This window comes from Amphiprion ocellaris, chromosome 21, assembly GCF_022539595.1.
Source record: "Amphiprion ocellaris isolate individual 3 ecotype Okinawa chromosome 21, ASM2253959v1, whole genome shotgun sequence".
NCBI lineage: Eukaryota > Metazoa > Chordata > Actinopteri > Pomacentridae > Amphiprion > Amphiprion ocellaris.
In genome coordinates this window covers 6,264,692-6,290,800 of record NC_072786.1, presented here as the reverse complement: position 1 = coordinate 6,290,800, position 26,109 = coordinate 6,264,692, and the positions used below count along the sequence as shown (strand labels likewise).

At 40.3% G+C, this 26,109-nt stretch overlaps 3 protein-coding genes across 10 annotated transcripts in view; 2 read left to right on the top strand and 1 right to left on the bottom strand.

Moving 5' to 3' along the window:
• LOC111581859 (zinc finger protein with KRAB and SCAN domains 8-like) overlaps positions 1 to 2,499 on the top strand; it is a 17,447-nt gene extending 14,948 nt beyond the window's left edge. For 4 of the 5 annotated variants that reach the window (XM_055006725.1, XM_055006724.1, XM_055006722.1 and 1 more), the window contains one exon: positions 123 to 1,855. In XM_055006725.1, the coding sequence (XP_054862700.1) occupies positions 123 to 961 (839 nt within the window). In that variant the 3' untranslated portion in view covers positions 962 to 1,855. Of the gene's footprint in view, positions 1 to 122; positions 1,856 to 2,357 lie in introns of those variants that run through there. The other variant, XM_055006723.1, reaches the window with a different exon arrangement.
• On the bottom strand, positions 1,998 to 26,109 carry LOC111581865 (high affinity choline transporter 1-like). Of its 2 annotated transcripts, XM_055006729.1 has the most exons (13): positions 25,973 to 26,109; positions 25,742 to 25,880; positions 25,528 to 25,581; positions 25,330 to 25,424; positions 18,929 to 19,258; positions 17,806 to 17,998; positions 17,467 to 17,580; positions 17,018 to 17,173; positions 16,722 to 16,870; positions 16,188 to 16,331; positions 15,954 to 16,107; positions 15,494 to 15,711; positions 1,998 to 2,630 (listed from the first exon to the last, which is right to left on the bottom strand). In XM_055006729.1, exons 5-13 carry the CDS (start codon positions 18,965 to 18,967, stop codon positions 2,013 to 2,015), a joined length of 1,785 nt encoding a protein of 594 aa, XP_054862704.1. In that variant the 5' UTR covers positions 18,968 to 19,258; positions 25,330 to 25,424; positions 25,528 to 25,581; positions 25,742 to 25,880; positions 25,973 to 26,109; the 3' UTR covers positions 1,998 to 2,012. The 2 variants fall into 2 exon arrangements, with proteins under 2 accessions (XP_054862704.1, XP_035813133.2); XM_035957240.2 differs by lacking the exons at positions 1,998 to 2,630; positions 25,742 to 25,880; positions 25,973 to 26,109 and adding an exon at positions 14,273 to 15,371 and having other exon boundaries at positions 25,528 to 25,667.
• On the top strand, positions 2,347 to 15,115 carry LOC111581860 (uncharacterized). Of its 3 annotated transcripts, XM_035957238.2 has the most exons (13): positions 2,365 to 2,461; positions 2,897 to 2,996; positions 3,113 to 5,015; positions 6,957 to 7,334; positions 7,573 to 7,926; positions 8,010 to 8,375; positions 8,760 to 8,962; positions 9,095 to 9,202; positions 10,188 to 10,280; positions 10,422 to 10,532; positions 11,247 to 11,370; positions 11,925 to 12,179; positions 12,412 to 14,287. In XM_035957238.2, exons 3-13 carry the CDS (start codon positions 4,616 to 4,618, stop codon positions 13,248 to 13,250), a joined length of 3,231 nt encoding a protein of 1,076 aa, XP_035813131.2. In that variant the 5' UTR covers positions 2,365 to 2,461; positions 2,897 to 2,996; positions 3,113 to 4,615; the 3' UTR covers positions 13,251 to 14,287. The 3 variants fall into 3 exon arrangements, with proteins under 3 accessions (XP_054862701.1, XP_035813131.2, XP_054862702.1); XM_055006726.1 differs by lacking the exon at positions 2,897 to 2,996 and having other exon boundaries at positions 2,347 to 2,461; XM_055006727.1 differs by lacking the exons at positions 2,365 to 2,461; positions 2,897 to 2,996 and adding an exon at positions 15,099 to 15,115 and having other exon boundaries at positions 3,184 to 5,015; positions 12,412 to 12,606.

Below are 26,109 nucleotides of genomic sequence, written 5' to 3'. Positions count from 1 at the left end.
TGATTTCACAGATGTAAAGAATGGTGGGGTATATAGTACTTGACTAAATAGATACAGATACATTAAAACCTGCATTTAGATAGCATTTCATTTCAACTAAATCTCCTCCTCATCTCTTTCAGATTTAAATCATGCCTCTGTACACCTTCAGACCTGCTCACTGTGTCCGTACTCTGACAACAAAGTGTCAGAACTTCTGAACCACATCAGAAAGGAGCATCTGATCCAGGAGCCTACCGGTCTTTTCTCTGCAGAACCTGGAGAAGACGTCCTTCAGAAAGTCAACTCTCAGATGCTCAAGAGCAAAACGAACACTTGTGAGTATTGTGGGAAAATCTTTGAGGATGTGGCAACACTGAAAACACACATTAAAACACACATTCCGCCATACCACTGCGACAAGTGTGACAAGAAATACTTCTCCAAGAATTCGCTGATTGTGCACCAGCGGATTCACACGGGCGAGATTCCATATTTGTGTTCACACTGCGGCCGCGGCTTCAGGTCTTCACATATGCTCCAGCTGCACGTTCGTACACACACTGGAGACCGGCGCTACACATGTCACATTTGTGGGAAGACTTCAGTCCAGCATCTGGCAAGACACATGCGCATGCACAGAGGAGAAAAGAACTATCTGTGTTCTGAATGTGGGAAGACTTTTCTCTCCTCTGGGGAGTTAAGGCTGCACACAAGGTACCACACTGGTGAGCGACCTTACACATGCAAACACTGTGGGAAAAGTTTCATCGCAAAGTGCCAACTGACGGTTCACACACGCCGACATACAGGAGAGAGTCCGTACAGGTGTTCGCTGTGTCCAAAATCCTTTTGCACTTTGAGAGCACAGAAAAAGCACATGATGATTCACTCGAACCAAAAGTCTTTTCAGTGTTTAAAGTGTGGTAAAATATTCAGGCAAGAGGAAACTTTTAAAATGCATAGTGAGACTCACGAATGATTAAATGTGAAACTAATTTAAAGTCATTCAGCAATTGGATTCAAAAAATTCCCATCCAGTGACTACTGACTCTGATCATTTCTGCCCTGCACCTTCTTCATCTGTATATAATTTTCTCTGCAATTTTTGCACTGTGTTTTTTCTTATATATTCTTTCACTGCCTTTATACTTTTATACTTTTTCTTTTGGAGCTGCTGTAACCGTGAACTTTCCCCACTGTGGGATCAATAAAGTTTTTCTTTATCCTTCATGAGGTCAAGGTAAAAATATATTTGCTAAATAAAAGCACAGCAACTCCACTGAAGAGGCTGTTATAAGCTTTTCTGTTTTTTCTATTTTATTTGGTGTGTTGTAGCTTTTTTGTGAATGTAAAATGTCTACAAAATTACAAAGCCAAAGTCACACTAGAAGGAGTTATTCTCTCCAACATAAAACACTGCTCCAATCCAGGCCTTCCTTCTTTTTCTTTTTTGTCATCATGTAACATATTTGCCTAACACCTGCCTAACGGCTAGTTTGGCAAACAAAAATAAGTAGCTTCCTCTTATTCCACCGTCATTTCCTTCTCAGGTCCTAGACTCATCAGTCAGTTTGATAGTCCATGACCTGCATGAAGTCACTTTTTGGGTTTATTTCCACGGGTTTTGGGATAATTGTCATCGAGAGCTCAGAATGTTGCAAAGCGTTGGGGTTTAAAGCTGAGGGAAGAAAGGTCGGGATAAAATGTAGTCAAGTCGATTGAGAAATGGGCAGGACACCTCTGGACCAGAACATATTTTCTCAAAGTGTTACAAAATTGTTTGTTCATATTTCATGATGTGGTAACAAACTAAACGTTGCACTGAGTGATTTACTTTTATACTGAAATAAATACATTTCATATTGTTTTTAAATCTATGGCTTGTTGTTTTGTTTATAAGTACTTCATACATTGTAGATGTTATGGCAAATCATGATGCATTTTTGTGAATTTGGGTTCTGGGGACACACCAGAAGTTTTTTTGTGTCTCAAGTTGATAAGGTTTTGAAACCCAGGCATTAATAGCAAAGTCAGACATACAAAGAAATGTTCTCTACACAGCTAAATATAGTTATTATTAGTTTGCTCCATTTATATACTACAAATATCATTATGTTTAGCCAGTAAAGGACTGTCCAACCGATTTTAATCTCGGATTCGCTTTCTGTATTGCTTCTCTCAGTCTTATTCAGCTTTTGGCTTTCCTCCCCATCTGCATTGCTGTCCTTTCCAGCATCCCTTTTCAGAAGCCTCTCCAGCCACTCAGCCAGCTGTGATACTAGTAAAATAGTTCCAATTGTGGCGAGCATAATGGCAGTACGAAAAGGGAACAAGCGATGTCTGTGACCATCCTCCTGTATCTTGTCCCATGGCAGAGGCAGAACATCTGGAAGACCTATCAGAGGTTCCCCGACCAGAGCTCTCAGCAGTAGTGCCAACACAAAGCCAGAGCAGGCTCCATACTGGTTCACCCACCGGGGTAAGTAGAAGATGCATATGACCTGGGGAGACATCATTGAATACAAGACGTCTGTGCTGACCACCCAGAACAGGTGAACAGATGAAGTTGTCATAGCCAGGGCCATTCCTATCAGTCCACAAAGGAGCACTGACACTTTAACCACCACAAGGATAGCTTTTTCTGATGCCTAAAATCAAAGGAATAATATCGTAAGGTTGTGTTAAACCAAAGTGTATCATAGCGGTGATTTGAAATGATGAGAACCCAAATACTGCACACACACTGATTATCTAAAAATGTACAGGGTGGGCCATAAGTTTGCATACGTAGGAAAAATAAACATTTTATGTTGGACAACCGTTTTTATTTATATAATGTGCTCTATATGATTGCCATTGTTTCAAAAACACATTATACGTGTTTTCCACTGTTGATGAACTTGCATTAACACAGTTGAAGTTATGCTTGTGATGGCGCTGGTAATACGTTTCTTGAGATGATTCAAGACTCGTATCTTCACCTGATACACCATGGCCTTCAAGTGCCCCCAAAGGTAGCATCAAATGCATCTTCTAGGGTATCTGAAACATTGAAAAAATATCCATTATACATTTTCCTATGTATGGAAACTTATGGCCCACCCTGTATTACTCACTTGTTTATTTGAAGATATTCCGGCCTATCTGGGAGGCAGAAGACAAAAGTGTCGAGTTGGCTGACGACATCACAGATGCAGCGAGTGATCCTACACCGACCACTGAGATGGTAGAAAGGGCAGAGATGCTCAAGTGCAGTTGGCAAGATCATGCCAACTTTGCCTTGTTCATACGGGCTGGGAAGCTGTACATGGTCTGGTTCAAGCATTACTGCTGATGCTGCACCAAGCCACCTGTCCATCGCTCCATTTTCCCATCACTCATGAACAAGATCCCGAGATACTTGAACTCCTTCGCTTCGGGAAGCAACTCCCCCCACAACCCAGAGGGAGCAATCCACCAGTTTCCGGCAGAGAACCGGAGGTGCTGATCCGCATCCCCGCCGCTCCACACTCGGCTGCAAACCGCTCCAGTGCGTGCTGAAGGTCACGGTTTGAGGAAGCCAACGGAACCGATCATCTGCAAAAAGCAGAGACGTCATCCTGAGGTCCCCAAACCGGACACCCTCCTCACCTTGGCTGCACCCTGAGATCCTGTCCATGAATACCACAAACAGGATCGGAGACAAGGGACAGCCCTGGCGGAGCCCAACACCCACTGGAAATGTGTCTGACTTTGTGCCAAGTTTGCCGATACAACTCTCACTTTGGTTGTACAAGGACCAAATTGCTCGTATCAGCAAGCCCAGTGCCCCATACTCCCACAGCACCCCCAACAGAGCCCCGTCGGTGGACACAGTCATAGGCCTTCTCCAGATCAACAAAGCACATGTGGACTGGAAGGTCGACCTCCCATGACCCCCTCAGCAGCTCTGGAAGAGTAAAGAGCTGGTCCACCATTCCACAACCAGGAATCCGAGATTTGACAAAAATGTCGGAGCCTCTCTTCCCTTCCAGCACCCTAGAGTCTTTGTAGTTAATCAGAAGTAAAGCATGACTGTCATCACCTAACTCCATTTCAGTCCAGCCAATAGTTTTCGAGACATTGCTCTGAAAAATGTCATTGTGCCACCAGATGTAAAGTCAAGAGATAACCAAATTTAATGTGTTTTATCCTTTGGTGGCTGTGAATATTTGTACAAAATAGTTACTGAGAGAGCATCTAGTATGCATCCTATGCCACTGGGCTGCAGCAAATTCTGATAAACAGTTATACCAAGCCAAGGAACATGAAGCTAAGCTGGATGACATCAGTATAGGTCACAGAGTACAGTCCTATCATTAATGTGTAAAGGATCTCCACAGATGAGATGAGATTCCCTTTTCTGCCAAGCTGGTTCCAGTGTTCGTTTGGAGCCATATCAACAGTTCTTTGTATTTCTACCAACTTAGCACTTGCTCCAGGCTCCAACAACGGCTTCTAACTCTTTGCTGGGCCAGAGTTCAGAGCCGAATACGTCACGGGCTGGGGGCGGAGTTACGGTGACCAACGATCAACGGCAGAAACACAGAACCGCCATTTTTAAAAAAAAAACAGCGGTGGAGACGCAGTTTGTGTTTTTGCGCAGTGTAGCAAAATGAAGAGCAAAAGTAAGCACAGTTGGTCAGAAGAGGAGACTCGGTGCTTCCTGGCACTGTGGTCTTCGGATGAGGTCCAGGAAAAGTTAGAGGGAGCCACTCGAACCAAACCGGTGTTCAAAAATATCCAGCGGGAGATGGCTGCAGCCGGGTACCAGCGGAGCCTCGACCAACTGATCAACAAACTGAAGAAACTCAAAGTGGAATACAGGAACCAAAGAATGGAGCCGAGACGCAGCGGCAGTGGTCGACCGAAAAGGAGTCCCTATTTTGACCTGCTGCATTCAGTGCTTGGAGACAGACCGGCGAAACAAGCAAGGTGGTCTCTGAAGTCCCCCACAGCCTTGCTGGAGTCGATGGTCGACGGGTCCTCGGTGCAGACCCCCGACCCTGATCCTGGTAAGTTTTATTTCTCAAACACCCTGCTGTTAGTCTACTATGAATAGCTAGCTACAATAGCTCCACATCAATATTATGAACGTTTCGCCAGCTAACGTGGTCCAGGCACAGTAGCAGTGATCAGAGATTGGCGTTGTCTGTTGTTTGCTAGTAAGTTAGCCGCTGGTTAGCTAACAAACAATGAAACAACGCCTTTTGAAACCTGAGAAAAGCAGCAGTAATGTTTCATTGCAAGACCTGTATTCAAAACTTCCCACGTTGTATGGAGCATTTAATCATATTACTGAACTATATGGCTATCATTGAAATACATTGAAAATCACTGGAATTCTAATTTGTGTGTTGATTATGTTTTGTATCCTCAATACAAGTCTAAAAAACTGATTCTGATTACTCGCAATGTGCAGCTATTTTCAGAATTTCAAGGTAAAATGCTGATTGTTTTGTGGTTTTTCAGCTTTGCAGGTGTGGGAATTCAATGCATTGATTTCTTATACACAGATTTTTTGGTGGTTTTTAGTTGTTGCTCAAGTAAAACAAGGCATTTAGCACTGTTAGACATTATGAGACATATTTTTTGTCAGACTTTCTGTCATTGTATGGACAAAGCAATAACCAACCCTCATCAATACACGTGGCAAAATCTATAAATCTTTACACTTGGTTTCCAGCTGGACCGCAGTACTATTTCATCTGTTTCACATTTCTGTACCTGTCCATATCCTCTCAATATATATTTTCCTAAAACTTGTGTCGTCTATAGATACAAATATGAAAGAAACAATAAAATTACTATTGATGTTTACTGATGTGTATTGCTTACAATATTAGTGTACGAACTCTTGAATTGAAATGAAACACAATGCAACTGAAGCAGTCATCACAAGAGCAACATAACACAAACATACATAGATAAAAGGTGCACAGTCTGGCTGGGGTCCGCATGAACCCCAACGATTGTTTTTTATATACACCACAAACCTGTTTGCAATCAAATAAGCTTTGGTGTATGTGATGGTAACTATGTGGGTGACAACTACCTAAAGGGACTGAAAAATCGAACTTGTACATAAAAATATATGACAAGTTATGTACCCCTGGGGTCCATGATGGTCCCTTTACAAGCTCTGCAGTATAAAAAGCTATTTACCATTAGTAGTGGTCTATATGAACTGAAACGTACTTTTATTTCAAGCACAGGCACTACTAGTAGTGAATTCTAAAATACTGCAGTCTCTCAAAAGCAATTAATAAAGTCTTTAGATAAATGCATAAATCCGTGTTTTTCTTGGCTCAGAAACAGCCATGGCAATAAGCGTTATGGGTCCGCCTACAGCAAAGGCAATGAGTCTGTTTTACATTATCTGACATAAATCTATGCCTTTTCCTTTATCTGGCCATTAGATAAACTAAAATGTGAGAACCCAATTAACAAACTGGTGAAAACATTGAATTACTATTTTTTTATTATCAATTCTTATCAATTTAGTGGTTTTGATTGCCATTTAACACTAGCTGAATCCTCTTCGGGCAGACGCCAAAAATTTCCCTGCAGGAAAAACTCTGGTATGAACGAAATTAGGTAAATTGATCACAGGCTAAATGCTATGCAGAATAAATAAGGGTAGAAATCTTCAGGAGTATCAATTTCATGATTCAGTTTAGACTTGATTTTGATTAAGAACTATTTTGGATTTTTGAGTGTTATGCTGCTGCCCTTAATTAGAAAAATTATTTGAGTATTTATGAACAAATTCAGACTTGGACAAGATAAGAATACAGGTTCATTTATATAAACTTTTTCTACACTTGTCCCTAAGAAAAAGTGTACTAAACTGCTAGTAAAACATCATATTTAATGTTAATTCACTTCACTCAGTTTTTCAAATCCACTTTTTAATTTGCAATGTTGGTTGAAATTATGTTGTGTTTTTTTCACAGACACACGCTTGTGTTCTTGGTCAGATACAGAGGTCCAGGCATTGTTGACGCTTTGGGCAAGTCCTGAAGTTCAACAAGAGCTTATCTTCAGCATGAGAAATGAGAAAGTTTACACTTACCTCAGTGCCAAACTCACATCACTTGGATTTAACAAAGAACCAAAGAAGTGCAGGGAGAAAATTAAAAAACTGAAGCAGTTGTACAAGAGGATCAAGAACGGCCATCACGTGGGTGGCAGTGGCAGTGTCTGGTTTTCCATTATGGATGAAGTCCTCGGTTCCCAGACTGCAGCAGTGAAACATTCAGAAACAGCAGATCCTTCCTCCACAGAGTCCTCACTACCCACTCAGTCAGTTCTCTTGGATGTCAACACGGATGGTGAGTGGAATCTTAACTAGAAACCAAGTAAATGCAGATTTGTTTTTTGTCCCCAGCTGAATATTTTTCTTTTTCTTCACACATTTATTTCATTTATGCCATTTGAAAAAGCTACAGCAAGGCAGATAGAAGACGTACCAGCAGCAGAAAGGGAAGCTTTCTCTAATGCCTTGGGCAGAAGTACTACTTATGTCAACCTCATTATCCTTTTTTTTTTGTTTTTAATGTATTTTCACAGATGAATCCCTGTGGCTGCCAGATGAAATCCAAGTGCTGATGACCCTCTGGGCACAACCCAACATTCAGGAACTGCTTCTCACCTCAGCAGCCAACAATGGAGTTTTCACGTATCTCAGCAGTGAACTGGCTTTGGTGGGATTTACCAAGACGTCACATCAGTGCAGTCTGAAAGTGAATAACCTTAAAGAGGAGTACAAAAGAATCAAACAATTGGGACTATCTGGGGATGTTAAAGGTGACTGGTTTATTATTTTGGATAGTGTCCTCTGCCCTGATGGAGAGAAGTTGAAAGAGAAGGATTCATCTATGGTGCTAACAGAACCTAAATCACCAGAAGACAAGCATGTGAATGGTATGTTGTCTTAATCTTACTTAATCTTTGTCTGAATCTCAAGAGGTGTCACTGTACTTATTTTCTTCCTTTTCTTTAACCAGAGCAAGCTGTTTGGACGTCAGATGAAGTGAAACTGCTGCTCACTAGATGGGCAGAAGAGAGCGTCCAGCAGCAGCTCAGATCCACTAAGAGAAATGAGAGAGTGTTCGCTCAGCTGAGCTCAGAACTGGCCACTCAGGGCTTCGATAAGACCACCAGCCAGTGCAGGTCAAAAATACAACTGCTGAAACAAAAGTACAAAAGGATTAAGGAGCAGAAGGACTCTAAAAAGCAACAAAGCAGATGGTTTGTAATCATGGATAAAGTCCTTGGCAGCTGCAAGTCAGAGGTTGTAGCAGCTGAAGGCACAGATCTGGAGCATCCATCTCTGCAGGCATCACAGCAACACATACCTGAAACAGCAGAAGGTAAAATAAGCACTTGATTTTTCACTTTCCAGTGGCCTGCAACAGTAACTGATTTATGGTGCTTTTGGAAATATGAGATGTCAGACTCCGGGGAGTTCACAGTTGTTTTTGTAGTTACTGGAGCAAAGATGACAGTATAGCTTTTCCGTGAAACTGAGGCAGATAAATGCGATAATTGCTGATTATTGATGTCTGATGTGATTTTTTTAAAATATAACTTTCTAAAGAATTTGTTGAAGTTACAAGAAACAAGTGAACTAGTTGAATCATTGCCATTACAGACTTGCAATCGTAATATTTACATATCAATGTATTTTGAAAATCCATGCACATTTGTTTGGGTGATTTCAATTGTTAATTCAATCTTTCTAATCCCATTTGCAGGTTGCCATTTGTCCATCTCCTCATTGTGTCTTCTGGTTCCACACCTGCGTCTGATGAGTGCCTTTGCCTGGCAGGTGGTCCAGTGTCGTAATGTGGTACATTATGGAAAGGTGGAGGAGCTGGTGAGGTTGGTGACGGAGTTAGTTCCAGAGCTTCTGACTCCCAGAGAGAAAGTACAGCTCCTGCTCAGACTACGAGCAAGGGTAGGATGTTTTCAAGCATCAGTGGTTTTTATATTGATGTACAAAATAAGAGGAAAACAAACTGTTAAGATGTAGATCATAAGAAAAACAAACCAAAATGTGTGACCAAGCTCTTGTAAATGTGTGTTTCAGCTTGTGCTGGAGTTGTGTCTCAATGAGAGCACAGCCAACCTGCTGAATATCCAGCCCCACCTGAAGGTCATTGAAGACCTCACAATAAGCTGCAGCTCTGATCAGGAGGTACGTCGTTCAAATACTGACATACAAGCAACTTTCAACTGAAATATCCTGCACACAATGTAATATTTCTAAATGGTCTTTACAAATGAACATAGTAGATGAAGCTCAGTTGTCATTGAAAGGTGGGATGAACTCTTGGTCCTTTGTTTGTTCCCTGTTTCCTGTTTTATGGATTTATTGTTTTATTTTTGTTGAGGTCTGCACACCAGCACCAACCCCCTTCCACATAACTGCATGTTGCCATCCTGTCATGCATGTCATCCCACATGCAGAAATGCTCATAGAGACAGAAGGTCTGAGGTTAATGGCAAAGTCCAAATTAAGTAGCATTCCTCCTTTAACCCTATTAATCTTTTAGAGACATTAAGAATGTCCGCTTCACTTTGCCTTAGGCAGTGAGCTCCTCCTGTCTTTCCTCTAATTGTGGACACCATGCTGTTTAGTCTTTAAAGTAGATCGTAGATTTTTTTTTTGTTTTTCCTGCAGCTGTTTTATTTCCTTTGAATTTCCAGCCCATTATTTCTCTTTGATGTTTAATGGATGTTTCCTTGCATCTGCTTTTCAGTGAAGACACAGGAGAGAGACAGTGTTGTATTTGTGTTGTTCACATAAACCATAGTTTAATTTCCTGTGTTAATGAATGATCAGATTCTACATCATATATATTTATTATTTTTTTAAGCTACTTGACACGTGTCACCCTGCTTCATGTATTTATTGTTACACCTTTAGTCTGAGTTTGTCAACTACTTTTTAACTTACCATAGATGCACAAAATTTTGCATGAATAACAAAAACGCATAATACAATATAAAACAATAATACAGCTGATGATACTGTTTACTTTAGATCTAAACGATGTGTTGATTTTGGTGACACTTGGAATTATTTATGCATTTTGTTGGCTGGTCAGAAAGCTCCCTCAATTATTGTTTGTGGACCAACATTTTTAATGTTATTTTCTCTGTTTTTGATCCATTGATAGGAGTTGGAGGAGTTGGAAGAATCAAAGTCGAACTTTGTGGAGGTTGTTCATACTTTGCTGGAGGACACGGATGAGCTAAAGATATTTTTCAAGGTCAGACACTCTTAACAGAGCTACGATAATTTACATGTTCTGGAGAGCAGACTGCTGTATCAATAGCCACATGGGATTTATCACTGTATTAATACTTTGTATTGTGTACAGATGTAATGTTTCATATTCCTCATTTTTCAGGAAGTCTTTCCCATCCACTATGGCCAAGAATATGAAGTCACATTGCACACATTGGTGTGGAAATTTATCTCCAGACTGGACAATCTGTTGCCTATCCCTGATATTAAGCAGGTAAGTTACAGGATATTGTTAAATCATAAGCTGCGTGTCCACTAGATGTGTTTATCTCACATGTAAACATGCTGCATCTGAAAATCACCCACATGGTGGGTGGTCACTAGTGGGCCACTACGTGGTCACATGACAGCGCTTTCGGCTTGAGAGTCCAACAGATGCATCGGACCAACGTGATAGCTCTGCCGCAAACTTTCTCTTCTATTTCGAAAACACTACAGCGAAAAGTATTTCTTAAAACATTTGAAGCGAGAAATAAGCTGTGCAGTTGCTGAATCTGTCCTCTTTTTAGTTCAGTGATGGCTAATTTAGATGTTTGACCAAAGTTTTGCAATGTATCAGACCTCTGCATGCCTGCATCGAATTTGCATAAAGTAGAAATTGAGTCTACTTTATGCAAATGAGCTGCGACCCGCTCTATGGAGACGCTCCGCAACCAGACCAACCTGCAACGTGATGCGTTTCACATAGACAATGAATGGGGTGCGGGAAATTGCGGGCTCTAGTGGACATGTACCTTTAATCAGAGACCTTGGTTTAATATTACTTAAAATGTACCAAATTGATAGATGCCATCATCAGTGTGCTGTATACATAAATGTTCATTTGAATATCGCTTCGTTATGTGACTCAAGAAGATGTTGAATTTTTGTTTGTTTTGTTGTCTTTTCCACTACATGTTCATTAATGTATTTTTCATATCCTTTACAGACTGCAGAGTGGCTCAGCACCAGTCCCTCTATTATGGAGGAATGTGAACGGCTTGTTTTGGAACCAAATCAGCTGAAGGCGCTACTTCACTTCCATCAGCAACAGTCAGGAAACACAAACCAATGTAAGTCATTTACAACACTCTTTTGTAAAAGCAGTAAAGACCCTGGACCACCTAAAATGTCAAGCAATTCTGAAAAGATGCAAGGTAAACATTTCACAGAATATTTACTGAAATTAAAAGTGACTGTGGTGTTAGAGTTTTTAGCACAGACACATTAGTACAAAGCCAATACAACTAAACTGGATGTGTTGTTTTTGTTTTTCCTACAATGTAATGACATTTTGAGCATACTGAACAAGAAAAATGCTTCTTATAATACATTTAAAGACAATATTTATGTCACAAATCTTAACAGCACACATTTAGTTGCAGGTTTAGGACTACAACAGTAGGATGTTTTAGTAACCTTGTTGAAATTCTGCAATAAAATCTGACCAACAGAGTTGCTATGGCTGCATACAAAGTAATAGTAAGCCCACTGAGTCCTCTGCTGCTGGCTCTTGCTATAGCTGTAACCTTTAGCTTGCTAGCTCATATCTTTAGACACTTTGTGTACAAAGATTGTTGTTTTCCCCTCTCTGAGTATTCTAAAAGATGTTTGTTTTTTCTCACAGGCTTCTCTCAAGCACAGAATATGTTTTTGCCTACACTGTCTCTTCACTCCAAAGCAAACTGGAAGCAGCTTGCTTCAGAGCAACAGGAAATGTTAACAGATGATGAAGAGCAGTTTGATTACAGTGAAGATGAAGAGCCAGTGGAGGAAAACCAACATGACAATGAATCAACTGTGGAGGACTGTAGTAAAGGAAATGAAGACCTGACATTAAAAGATGAACAAAGGAATGGCATGATGACTGCAACTGCCCCAAGTATGCAAACATCAAGTTTCTGACACTGTTAAAAATAACAGCTTCCCACTGAATTCCATATTCACATGTCTGTTTATTTGTTTGAGCATCTGCTGTAATATTGCTCAGACTGATTTCACAGATGTAAAGAATGGTGGGGTAGTTAGTACTTGACTAAATAGATACAGATACATTAAAACCTGCATTTAGATAGCATTTCATTTCAACTAAATCTCCTCCTCATCTCTTTCAGATTTAAATCATGCCTCTGTACACCTTCAGACCTGCTCACTGTGTCCGTACTCTGACAACAAAGTGTCAGAACTTCTGAACCACATCAGAAAGGAGCATCTGATCCAGGAGCCTACCGGTCTTTTCTCTGCAGAACCTGGAGAAGACGTCCTTCAGAAAGTCAACTCTCAGATGCTCAAGAGCAAAACGAACACTTGTGAGTATTGTGGGAAAGTCTTCAAGGATGTGGCAACACTGAAAACACACATTAAAACACACATTCCGATATACCACTGCGACAAGTGTGACAAGAAATACTCCTCCAAGGCGGCACTGATTGTGCACCAGCGGATTCACACGGGCGAACTTCCGTATTTGTGTTCGCACTGCGGCCGCGGCTTCAGGTCTTCACATATGCTCCAGCTGCACGTTCGTACACACACTGGAGACCGGCGCTACACATGTCACATTTGTGGGAAGACTTCAGTCCAGCATCTGGCAAGACACATGCGCATGCACAGAGGAGAAAAGAACTATCTGTGTTCTGAATGTGGGAAGACTTTTCTCTCCTCTGGGGAGTTAAGGCTGCACACAAGGTACCACACTGGTGAGCGACCTTACACATGCAAACACTGTGGGAAAAGTTTCACTGCAAAATGCCATCTGATGGTTCACACACGCCGACATACAGGAGAGAGTCCGTACAGGTGTTCGCTGTGTCCAAAATCCTTTTGCACTCTGAAAACACTGAAAAAGCACATGATGATTCACTCGAACCAAAAGTCTTTTCAGTGTTTAAAGTGTGGTAAAATATTCAGGCACGAGGAAACTTTTAAAATGCACAGTGAGACTCACAAATGATTAAATGTGAAACTAGTTTAAAGTCATTCTGCAGTTGGATTCAACAAATTCTCGTGACTGCTGACTCTGATCATTTCTCTTCTTCCATCATACTACACTGGAGAAGAATGGACTTTTGTTTATGCTACCCTCAATCCTGAAAACTTGATAAGCATTTAGCAGTCTGCAACTGAACTATCTTTACCAAAGAAATAGTCCCTTTTACTTATTAACTCACCCTGTGAGATGTTGACGTCATTTCAGGCTTAAACAAAGTGGAGATTTCACTTCGACTGCTCACTGGAACGTTCAGACTGAGGGCTAATATTATATAACATGTCACTGCCATGAATATTTAGTAATTCTACTACATGAAAGTGACTCAACAGTGAGAACTGTCTTTTCTTGGCCTGAACATTAAGCCTTAATGTGTCTTGACTTGTGAATGTATCGTTTTTAGACAGAAAAGACTAATTGTACTAATTACAGATTGAAGAGGACACTAGCCCAATTTTTTTAAAATCCGTTTTTGTCAAACTGAGCCAAAAACATCTCAGCCTTTTGCTGCACAGTTGTTGCTTCTTCTATGGCAGTATATTACTGCCATACTTTTCATGCAGTGCCCCAAAACTGCCTTTTTCCAAACTTGAGGATCCAAAATGGCTCATAGGTAGTCTTTTTACTGGGCTCCCTCGACCTCTAAGTGTGATGGCAAATGGCTTCTGGTGATTCCTTCACTATCCGTTGTGTTTGTGATGTTGTATGTGTTGTGTATGTGGGAATACACTGAAAGCTTCTACCCTCTGATGTCCAAGCAGTTCCTGGGTGTTTTTTTGTTTTCTTATTATTTTTGTTTTATTGTTACTCAATGTAGGCTCTCTTTTCACTGCAATACAAAGTCCTGGACCTATGTGGAAACAACCCAACAGTGACAAATATGTCTCTTGCATTGTGACAAAAGCGCAAGAATCATAAAAAAAAAGTTGACTTCCTTGTATTTCGTTCATAATTTCTTTATTCATTGTTTTTACAAAAATGGAATAAATCTGAAGAGCTGACTACATGTTACAGATATTCTACATTTTTAATTTGATTCTGTATTTGTCTATTGCTTCCACGTAAACACGGCCTGCAGTTCAGCCTAGTTCTGCCAACAAAAAACTTTTTTCATGGCTGTGTTCTTTATTTTCTAACCCATTTTGGCAAATTTTCTGTCACCTGTAGAATTAAGTGATTTTGATGAAATATTACTAATTTAGGCTGGTAAACTTGGTCAAGTTTTGTGATGGAACAATTGGTCAAGGATCATTAAAAAGTTGAAAATCAGGTGACATTTTTCTGATTTTACTATATCTGGCTCTGATAAATTATGTCTTTTTGGCTTTTTTATGCCTTTCAAACCCCTCTGGTAGGTTTTGAGGTTTACTTTCCGTGTCAGCTGACACCCTCTCCCTGACTCACCCCAATGTGGTTTAGAAACCCAGGCCCTAATAAAGTAAGACATACGAAGAAATATTCTCTACACAGCTAAATATCATTGTTTTCATGAGTTTGTTCCATTTATATAATGAAAACAACATGTTTTGCCAGCAAAGGAATGTCCAACTCGTTTCAATCTCGGATTCGCTTTCTGTATTGCTTCTCTCAATCTTAGTTATTCAGCTTTTCGCTTTCCTCACCATCCATCTGGATTTTGGCCAAGTAATATGCATTGCGCTCCCTTCCAGCATCCCTTTTCAGAAGCCTCTCCAGCCACTCAGCCAGCTGTGATACTAGTAAAATAGTTCCAATTGTGGCGAGCATAATGGCAGTACGAAAAGGGAACAAGCGATGTCTGTGACCATCCTCCTGTATCTTGTCCCACGGCAGAGGCAGAACATCAGGAAGACCTATCAGAGGTTCCCCGACCAGAGCTCTCAGCAGTAGTGCCAACACAAAGCCAGAGCAGGCTCCATACTGGTTCACCCACCGGGGTAAGAAGAAGATGCATATGACCTGGGGAGACATCATTGAATACAAGACGTCTGCGCTGACCACCCAGAACAGGTGAACAGATGAAGTTGTCATAGCCAGGGCCATCCCCATCAGTCCACAAAGGAGCACTGACACTTTAACCACCACAAGGATAGTTTTTTCTGATGCCTAAAATCAAAGGAATAATGTCATAAGGTTGTGTTAAACCAAAGTGTATCATCGCGGTGATCTGAAATGATGAGAACCCAAATACTGCACACACACCGATTATCTAAAAATGTATGACTCACTTGTTTATAAACAATGTTCTTAAAGATATTCCGGCCTAGTTGGGAGGCAGAAGACAAAAGTGCAGAGTCGGCCGACGACATCACGGATGCAGCGAGTGATCCTATACCGACCACTGAGATGTAGAAAGGGCAGAGATGCTCAAGGGCAATTGGCAAGATCATGCCAGCTTTTCCTTGTTCATATGGGCTGGGTGAGCCGTACGTGGTCTGGTTCCAATCTAGTGGGCATTAAGCACATGTAATTAAAGAACAAACATCAGAGGCACAGTGATACATATGAGTATGTTTCATAAGATCTATAGCTTTTTAATTTTTATTTACATCTCTGCACAATTCTAACGTAAATTCTTTTCAGTTGCTCTCTTTAGTTGTCAGAGGGTCCTATTAGTCAAAAATAAATGCTTATTCTAAGACTGGCAAACATAGTGAAGACAGTAGGAAGGTAGATGAAACTGGGTACTGGTAGATGCTGCAACTGCCCCAATGATGAGTGATGGGATGCCAAGGATTGGGCATAAAACTGCTCCAGCATAGCAGGTCATCTTAGCTTGGGCATCAGTGGCTGTGGACAGGACTCTCTGGTAGAAAGCCTGGTAGCAGATCCCTCCAATGCCCTTTGAAATTAATTTTGGTTTTATGACATCACAGTTTATTTGATTTACAATGTTATTAATATGTGATTGCAGACTGTTACCAGTAGCAGTATGTCATCTATCCAGCGACCTGTGTCTTCAGGCTCCAGCTTGCCAAGCCAATTCTCCTGGTGCACACTGGTCACTGCAGCAACAGTGAAGTTAGCAGCATGGGGGCTTGTCAGAATAAATGGTACACAAAGCCACTGAAATAAACAGGAAATAGTTTATCAGTCTTGCATAGCTCTGTGGATTAGACACTGTAGATACACCAGCCACCCTGTCGCAGATTGAGGGGAATGCCGTCATGTTTCCACTGATGAAGGCACTAAAAAAAAGCTACAGTATCAACAAAGTCATTCTAGTTAATCAGAAGTAAACCATGACTGTCATCACCAAACTCCATTTCAATACAGCCAATCATTTTCAAGACATTACCCTGAAAAGTCACATTGTGCCACCAGATATAAAGTCAAGAGATAGCCAAATTTAGTGCATTTTAGCCTCTGGTGACAAAATAATTATTGAGGGACCATACAGTATATATACTGTGCCACTGGGCTGCAACAAATTTTCTGACAAAACAGAAGTTATACCAAGCCAATGAGCATGAAGCTAAGCTGGATGACATCAGTGTAGGCCACAGAGTACAGTCCTCCCATTAATGTGTAAAGGATCGCCACAGATGCAGAGATTCCCACAGCCAGGGAGGAGGAGATATCCATGACCACGCTGACTGTCCCACCTGAAACCACAAACATAGATTTAGAGTGAGGCATTCGCAACTCTAAAACTGATGTCAGGATGTAATTCTTGTGACTATTTTCACCGTAACTTTAAAATGATCATTTTAGCACCTTGTAGGTCAGTGCAGTCTTTGTTTCTGACTTACCTAGTGCACCAAGAATGCATGCTACCCACAAGATATCTCCCATTAGGGCAGGAATGAACAGAACAGCACCTACAGTGTTGCCATATTTCTCTTGAAACGGGTCCATGAGGGTAACGTAGTTCTTTGAGCGTATGGGTTTGATGAAGAAGAGTCCACCTGAGGTCACACAGATGCAAACATTTTAACTCAAGCCCTCAACCCCAACTTTTGAAGGACACTTAAAGATCGTACCAAACATTTCCCCATGAATTACAAGCACCGAAACAGCAACATTGGTTAATAATATCATCTCTAAAATAAATACAACCAAGCATTTGGCATTTCAAAGCAATGACAGTTATAGTATTTAAATGTGCGTTGATTTTTTCTGGAATAATTATTAATGGTTGGTAAAGTTCTATTTTGTACCATCATGTTACATCTGAAAATTAACATTTGACTTCACTCACCCAAAACCAGGTTCATTGCAAAGGCAAAAGGTCCGATGGCCCACACCAACCCCTTTGTTGGATCGTAGACCACTTCAGCATTACCCAAAATATAGCCTCCTCCCACCCACGTGGCTGCAAAACATCAGGACACATAGAATTAGTGAGAAACTAAACTAATAACATCAATTCCACTGATTTGTAGAATGATATGATTGAGATTCCAAAACTTTTATCTGCAGAGTTCACCAATTTCATCATTTGAGCCATGAAATGACATTAAATTTCAACCATTTAGGACAACTTTCATCAACAGTGCTCATTAATGACGTTGTTATTGTCAAACTGTTATTATTTTACCTGTCATAGTGAATATGCTGACCCATATGTTCAGGTTCCGCCCTCCCACCATCGCGACTTCACTACGGCTCCCAGGACTCTTATTCTCTTCATGTCTGGCCTTCTTGGAGGCCCAGATGCCTGTTCCCAGTATGATCAAGTAAAACACTCCTATGGACAGCAGTCCGAGCCAGTTTGCCGCCATCTTCAGAGTCTGTGGTGATACGACACCAAGGAGAAAAGACACATCCCTTTTAAGTAAGTAGTGTGAACAGTCAGTCTAACTCAGATTTCACTTTGAAGAAAAAAATGGTTTTAGGATTCAGAGCTAAGGAAAAATATTTGCCAACATTAGAACATAATGTGTGCATAGATAGATAAATGGATACTGTCATGTTTTTTAGTCTTTTAACTTGTTACAAACTCATTCCGGTTTACACAGACACAGGAACATTTTATAAGATTCAAACTACTTTTCCACTGCATGTACACTACCGGTCAAAAGTTTTAGAACACTCAGGATTTTCCAGTTTAGAAACCAAAATGTTTTCTAAACTTTTGACTCATCAAAGTAGCCACCTTTAGCAGATATAACAGCTGAACACACTCATTGCATCTTTCAAAATGGAAACCAAATATCCTTCAGAAAGTTCTTCCCAACTCTGTTGCAAAAGTTCCCATAAATATGTGGTTCTAGTAGGTTACTTTACTTTCACTCTTCTGTCCAGTTCATCCCAAACCAGCTCCATGGGGTTAAGTCTGGAGACTGTGCTGCCACTCCATTTTTTTCAAGCTCACCATCTCGTTCTTTTTTCCTAAGGTAGTTCTGGCATAGCTTGGACTTATGTTTTGGGTCATTATCTTGCTATAGGATGAACCCCTGACCAACTAGGAGCATACCAGAGGGTACTGCATGGTGCTGCATAATGCTGTGGTAGCTGTTTTGGTTCAGAGAGCATCTTACTCTGTACAAGTCACTCTGACCCTGGGTCCAAAAGAACAGCCCCAGACCATCACACTTCCTCCTCCATGTTTGACAGTTGATGTCACACACTGAGGAACCATCCTTTCACCTACTTGACAGCATACAAAAATCCTGTGTTGAACCAAGGATTTCAGATTTTGATTCATCAGTCCTTATTACCTTCTTCCAGTCTTCAGTAGTCCATTGGTGGTGTTTCATGGCCCAGACAGCGTCTTTTTCTTATTCTGACGTCTTAGCAACGGCTTTCTTGCTGCAACTCAACCTGTCAAACCTGCAACTCCAAGTCTTCTCTTCACAGTTGAAACTGAGACTTCTTACTACGACCACTATTAAGTTGTGCTTGAAGCTGTTGTCCTGTGAGCCGCCTATCACCAAGCTGTTGACTCTCAGAAACTTGTCCTCTGCTTCTGTTGTGGTTTTGGGTCTTCCAGACTTCTTTCTGTCAGAGTTTCCTTCAGTTTCTGAGTGCCACGTGATGGTGAAGAAGACCTACATTTTACATACAAGTGTTATGATGGTCAATCTCTCTTCTATTGTTTATTGCCTTATCCTCGCCATTTTAATAGCAACACACTACTTTCTGCAGTACAGTATTGTTCAAATAATGCACTGGAGGGTATGGTACCACAGTGTGTTCCAACACTACTTTTATGCAGACAGAGGGGGTTGTAAGTAATCAAGAAACGCTGGGACACCTGTAGGATTTGGTCGCACCAACTTTCAAGGCTTGATCAACCTCCATTGCTGCAGAACATCTTTAAGTTGTAAACCCATTTCTTGTTCCCTGAAAAAAGGCAGTTTTGTATAATTAGCCATGGTGAATTCAGAGATTTACTTAGCGCTGAAAGGCTTATTTAGCACTAGGTGAACCTGTTTAGCAAGAACGTGAACCAGTAACGTAATGTTTCTTGCTGCTGCAATGCCACAGTTTGCAATGTAATTGCATTGTACGAGGCTCTAATAGAAAGCTTTCTACTCAAACACAAAACTGCAGTAGGCAAGAATAAGGAGAAGCTTAAAAAAACAGAAATATATGTCCCTCTTCCCACAGCTCCAGAGTTCACACCACACTCTCCTGAAACAAAGTTCTCTATCTGACCCACTGCACTACCACATCCTTTTCTCACCACAGACTGTGTTTATGTTTATACTGTCTAACGTGATGGGTGAAAAGGGCTGTGATTTTATAAATTTTTCCATCACAGGCTAGTTTTTTTTAAAGCCTGGAAATGGATCCAGGAGAAGGTGCAGACGTCTATTTTCCTCTCAGACCACTACAACATGCGAACAGTTGAGTAACACTGGAAATTTTTCAACTACTGCCTACCACAGCTTTAACTTAAGGTCCAGTGGAAGAAAACTAGACTGCTGGGAACAAGATCATAAAACATGACATTTTGTAAGAAAGCAGAAATAAGATATACCAAAGTATTTTAGAAAATACAAGGCACCTGTTGGGTACACTACTGGGAGACTTTAAATTTAAAAGGCCAGTAAGTGTAAAAGGATTTTGTTTTTGCTCAGTATTTTTTTCACTTTAGACACCACAACTACTTGGTTACTTTTAGGAAAATATGTCTATAAAGGACAGCTGGAAAGCAATACAATAACATATAAAGGCATGTTCATGAGAAACATATTGTGACAGGTTACAAACAAACATCAACCGGGATGAAAATACAATCAAAATGTTATGAAGAATGCAGTTCCGTTGTCTGAAAAAAAAAAAACATTTTCTCACTTAAACACACAAAGGGCTAACGTTATGTAACTTGATATTAGAATGTTCAGGATATATTAATTACAGTTTACTAATAATTTAATCCTTGTTTAGTGTTACTTTACATGCACCGCTGCTGCTCACATGCCACTTCTCTCCATGAATATGTTCGTTTCCACTGTTTGCTGTATGTCAACTAATGCCCATTATCTGTTTTAGCTGGAAGTTCTGAGGTGATTCTTTGTAGATTTAGACAGCAAAAATAATAATAAATTCCATGTATTAGTTTAACAATATATACAAGCTACAAGCTGAACATTTTGCAGCAGAGTGAATCTTAAAAATGTAGACTTTCATCAAATCTACAGTAGGTTTTTCAATCACACAGCTGCTTTTGCATTGCTGCAGCTTGGGTTTATTTGCAGACCAGCACTGACTGAACTTCTGCCACGAAACCTAAAATAAACACAGCAAATACTACAGTTAAGCTTACTACAAAAATAACACTCCTAGAGTAACCTTGATACTTTTCTTTCACTACAAGATAAAAGAAAACTGAAATATATGCTTTGTCTGTATTGTAGTTACCCGTGTTGGAGGTACCAGATGTAGAGAGCTTCAAAGTGACCGATCACTACAGTGAGGAGGAGGAGGAGGCACGATGAAGGTCCTGAGAGTAATAAAGGCTGGGTGTAGTTTTAACCCTTTTTGCTTAATGTGTAACCGACACCTGCAAACACCTGACACCTTTTCACTGCTTCCATCACTTCCTGAGTCCTAGCAGCGTTGACTTGTTTATCACACCGGTGCATCCAGAGCATCATTTTATCATCAGATGACCACTTAGAAAAGAACCGATAATGTCAGAATCAGAAAGTAAACCAGGAAGTTTCGGCAGAAATTCTGATCCTTCGGGCCAGAGATGTTATCCAGCTGTTAAGCAGGCTGCTCCACACAAGCTAGTTCTGAAGCAGTTGGTTAATAAACATTTACCCTCACTAAACCTAGCTGTTGGGCAGCAAACTGAACTAACTAAAAAAGGTAACTTTCTAATATTTGACCTGTTTAGCAGAGCGTTTATTCTGGTACCTATTTGTTAGTTTACTTTGTGCAACTTGGAATTTTTTCAATTTTCTGAAGTAGTTTTATACCCATGACTGCACTGCTGACACAAAAGTGCCTGTTTGATAATGAGAAAGTCTGCCATTAGGTGTGTGGAGGCTGGATATCAGGGAATCAGTAGCACTATGCTTCATATTTACAACCAATTATATTGATTCAAGTAGAAGCTGGCTGTTTTTGTGACTGTTGTTAAGTAGAAGAGACACACCAGCTCTTCATCATCTGTTATTGGTAGAAACCGCAAGATTTCCACTTTATAAACAAATTATTATAAATTAGTTTCTGCTTCAGTGATGTAGAGAAAAACAGATATAAAACTTTGCTTAAACATTGCACAATATTGGATCAAAAGTGTCACCAGTGTTTAAAATGTATTCTTTGAGACACAAGAACACCAATTTCCAATTTTCACTCAATTTTTAAGCTTAAAAGCATATTTTTTGGCAGCTTTTCCCTATGAGAGGTGGGATCCTACACAAACACAATTGATTTGATTATTTTACCAGAGAGATTTCTTCATGGCTCTGCTCTACTTGCCTGATTAAAGTGGTTGCAACAGCTCAGTAAGATAAAACATGTACTTCTATTGGGTCAGTCAGAATTTAGCAACCAGTAAGCTGATCACAGTCGGTGGGTTGTTTGTTCACTGTCAATTAAATTGCTCAAACCACACGTACGGCATCCAGATAAAGCCGAATAGATGTTTTTTTTTTTTTTTTTTAATTGTTTTTTGTTGGTAATTATGATATTTTAAGATGTTTTTAGACAAGTTAGGAGTTCATCCATAGGCTTTAATCAGTGCAGGTCTAGAACAAAGGTTAGGTGCTGTATGTGGTCCGACAGTTTGGTCAATATTTGTGCAATTTTCCTGTCATTGAAAGAGGAAATGCACTTTTAAGATGCATTGTTACATTGAATTTTTTGCACAAAGTTGCTTTTGTAATGTTGAATATGATTTTTATTTTTTTCCACCTATGGATGTTATTGACTTATTATGCACAATGCAAGATCACAAAAATACAGAAAGGCTCATTCACAACGTTCAACCCGAGTAGGGGCTGTAGGGACAGGAGTGTTTGGTGATTGGTCAGTTGGTCAGCCCATCATTTTTAGACTAAAATATCTCAACAAAATAGCAAAGGATTATCAAGAAATTCTGTGCATATGTTGAAATTTTGTATCGGGTTAGTAATCCTGATTTTGGTGAAGGTTCTTGAGCTCCACTAGAAGTTAATGCATGCTGTTTTTAGTGAAATATCCCGTCTACCTATAGAATGAATTACCTTAGAAATTGGTACAGAGACCCCTATCGACTTTTTAACACCTTTGCTTATTCCCTTTGTATTAATCTCTCCTTGTATAATCATCAGGACAAAATGTAGATTTATCTAATACTTTGGTTTATGACCAAACAAAATGAAGGACATAAACATCACCCTACTTTCTGTTCAGTTCTAATAAGTAAGTGTGCTAAAAACATACTAATTAAATTATCACTAGCATGAATGTAGACTCTTGGTCCTGTTAAAACTGTGATTGTTGCTTATTAAGTTCTGAGTATCTAATGTTAAGTGAAAGACGTGCACACAGCCACTGTCTAAGCAAAAACATGTGGCATCACTTTAGCAGTAGTTTAAGTAAAACCCATGATTAGCATACTCTGAACCTGTGCTAAGAGCCTGAAGTGAGATCAGCCATCTGTGACCTTCAGCAACAGAAGTCATTAAAAGAGCTGACAGTAGCATTTCAGGTATCTTAGTAACCACTACAGACTTGTAACTGGACCTGCAGCAACATATCAGCACAGAATGAGCTAATGAGCTCTGTTAATGATTGCTTTGAGGATCAGGTTCTGTCCAGCTGTAAACATACACTCGCTGGATTTTGGTTGATTTTTATGTGAATGTTCTTAAAGAAAATATTAGAAGTTTTACTGATATATATGGAATCACTTTAGATATTTTTAGGATTTTTTTGGGAAGATTTTTCCTAATGTTTTGAAAATATGTACCAGAATTTTCTTACCAAATTTGGGGGAATTTTTTTTTAAAATAAAACTTTAAAGGGAAACTTTTAAAGAATTATTGGAATTTTCTTCCTGAAGGTTTTGCAAATTTTCAGAAATTTGGGGAATTTTTTTGTTGAATTTTTGGATCTTTTTCAGACAAGGAAACAATATTTTTGGTGCCCGTGAATGAGGACAACAGGAGGGTTAAATAAAGTGCTGGCTTCTATCTAGAGGCATTATGGTCAACCGAGCACTTTCACTATTTACTTAAATGCTCAAGCAAATTAAATCCAAACTGCAACCATCCACTTGACTTTTCCCCCACAGCTATCCCTGACTGATGGAGATGGTGCTTTGCCTCACTGGATGGTATTTAGGAAACAGAGTAACTGTCTGGCTGGCTTGGCTCTGACTGAGGATCGTGGGATATATCGCCTTAAAGTGTCTGTCACTGGCGAGAGGTGTACGGCCCGCTTTTATCTGCGCATCCTGAACAGAACAGAGACTGACAGGAACCCAGTACGGTAAGAATTCACAACTCTTGACTACGTCATGTGATGATAATGTCTCCATTTACTTTAATTTGTCTTTACAGATTGTTGTGCTGCCACCAAGTGACCAAAACATGTTTCAGTCACCAGTCAAATATCTGTCAATAGAGATTTTCCTTTTTTTTGTTTTTGTTTTTTAGAGCTATTCGAGTATTCATACCATTATGATGGTGTATTCCTTGTGTTCCTCTTTTTGGAGAAGCATTTCACCTAGTGCAGTGGTGTGGCTTTTAAATGTGTGAGCTCTACGGCACAAGAAATCAGCTTCATCAGATTTTGGTTATACAGATGATACTTGTTAGGAGGATCAACTCATAGCTGGTTTTGATTAGGGCACCCAGGATATCAAATTTTACACTTTATCCTGCTCTGAAAAGGAAATAACTTTAGCGGCCCCTTGGATTCATTCAGCAAGACGCAGAGAGTTACAGACAGGTGTTGATTTATTCTCACTGGACTAGCACCGTGTACCATAAGCACCGTGAAAACTACAGAATTAAACAGAATACAAAATGCGTCACTGTAGTATCACAAACAATTCACATATAAATTATGTTTACATCCAATACAAATAAACGCAACTCATCTGATAATAATGCATATTTAACACTAGAATGCCCAGGATTTTCTGGAACTCCTTTAGCCAAGAGGCTGCTAGCTGGCTACTCTGTTGGCTGCAATTAGCACCTTTTCATTTGTAAATGTGGCCATTACCTGAGGAATGCAGGGGAGTGAGGGGGGAGGAGAGACTGCCATCAGAAACAACAAATTGGCAGAGACGGAGGCGGAACAACTTCGGCTAAAGGTATCTGCTGCTCTCTCCAGTGCTAAACCACCACCCTCCAACCTTTTTTATTTTGTACTATTTTGTACTATTTTTAACAATAAATCTCAGCAACAAAGGAAAAAACCCATGTGTGTTGATCTCTTCCTAAGATGGCAAAGTGATAGCGCAACACAAGTTTCCTTGAAGTGGCTCAGCATGTCCCCTCCCGTGATGCGCCAGTCATTGCCTCGTTTACATAACAAAGGCGTCTGTTCACAGCTCATTTAGGATAGTAGCTAAAAACCTTCCCGCCAACTGGCTGCCCTGTGGGTTTTATAGGTAGAAAAGCCAAATGGCTGCTCTGTGGGCATTCTAGTGTTAATATTTTCATACCTCATTCCGTCGTTCCAAGGGCGCCAATTTAAGTGTTAGCCATCAGCTAGCATGCTCTCCAGGCTCGATAAACACACACACGTCGCTGTTCAGAGCTACGAATACAGGATAATGATGTAAATCACAATGTAAACATTTCCTTAATACAATTCAAACTGATAAATGTGATGTATAACTCCTGTTCTTAGTTTTTTTTACCGTTTCTCCGATGACGCGTGAGCACAACGTTGTTCAAAGAAACAGGAAGGTCGGCTTCACAAAAACCGCAGAAGAAGAAGAAACGCGCGCTTAACAAAATAAAAGTGGAACAGACCACAAGGTGGCACTGCAGGATTACAATGTTTTCTTAATACATAAACAGTACTGTGCAGGAGAAAAATAATACAATATATCAGACATTTACAATGACCACCTGGACAACCCTTCTCCTTCAGCTCAACCCTGCGACACTCGACGCCAACCAGCGCATGCGTTTGGTCACCACCATGGCCGACTACATGCGCCTACCGCTCGGCTACGTCTCCCGATTTTCACAAAGAAAGCCCTTCACACTAAAGAAAGAGAAGCTCAGAGTTTGTAGACAAGGTAGGCTTGCTGAGAAACAAGATGATACAGGAGATGCTGCTAAGCTTGTGTGGCTTACCGGTTGTCAAGAAGAGGAACGACAATTGGATTTGGCGAAAATACTGGATCTCAGTATGAAGACAGGAAGTTTGGCAAAGTTACTGGGAGCTCCAGTGTTGGGATGGAGGGTGATACGTGCAGCCGGTGAGGTGCGAT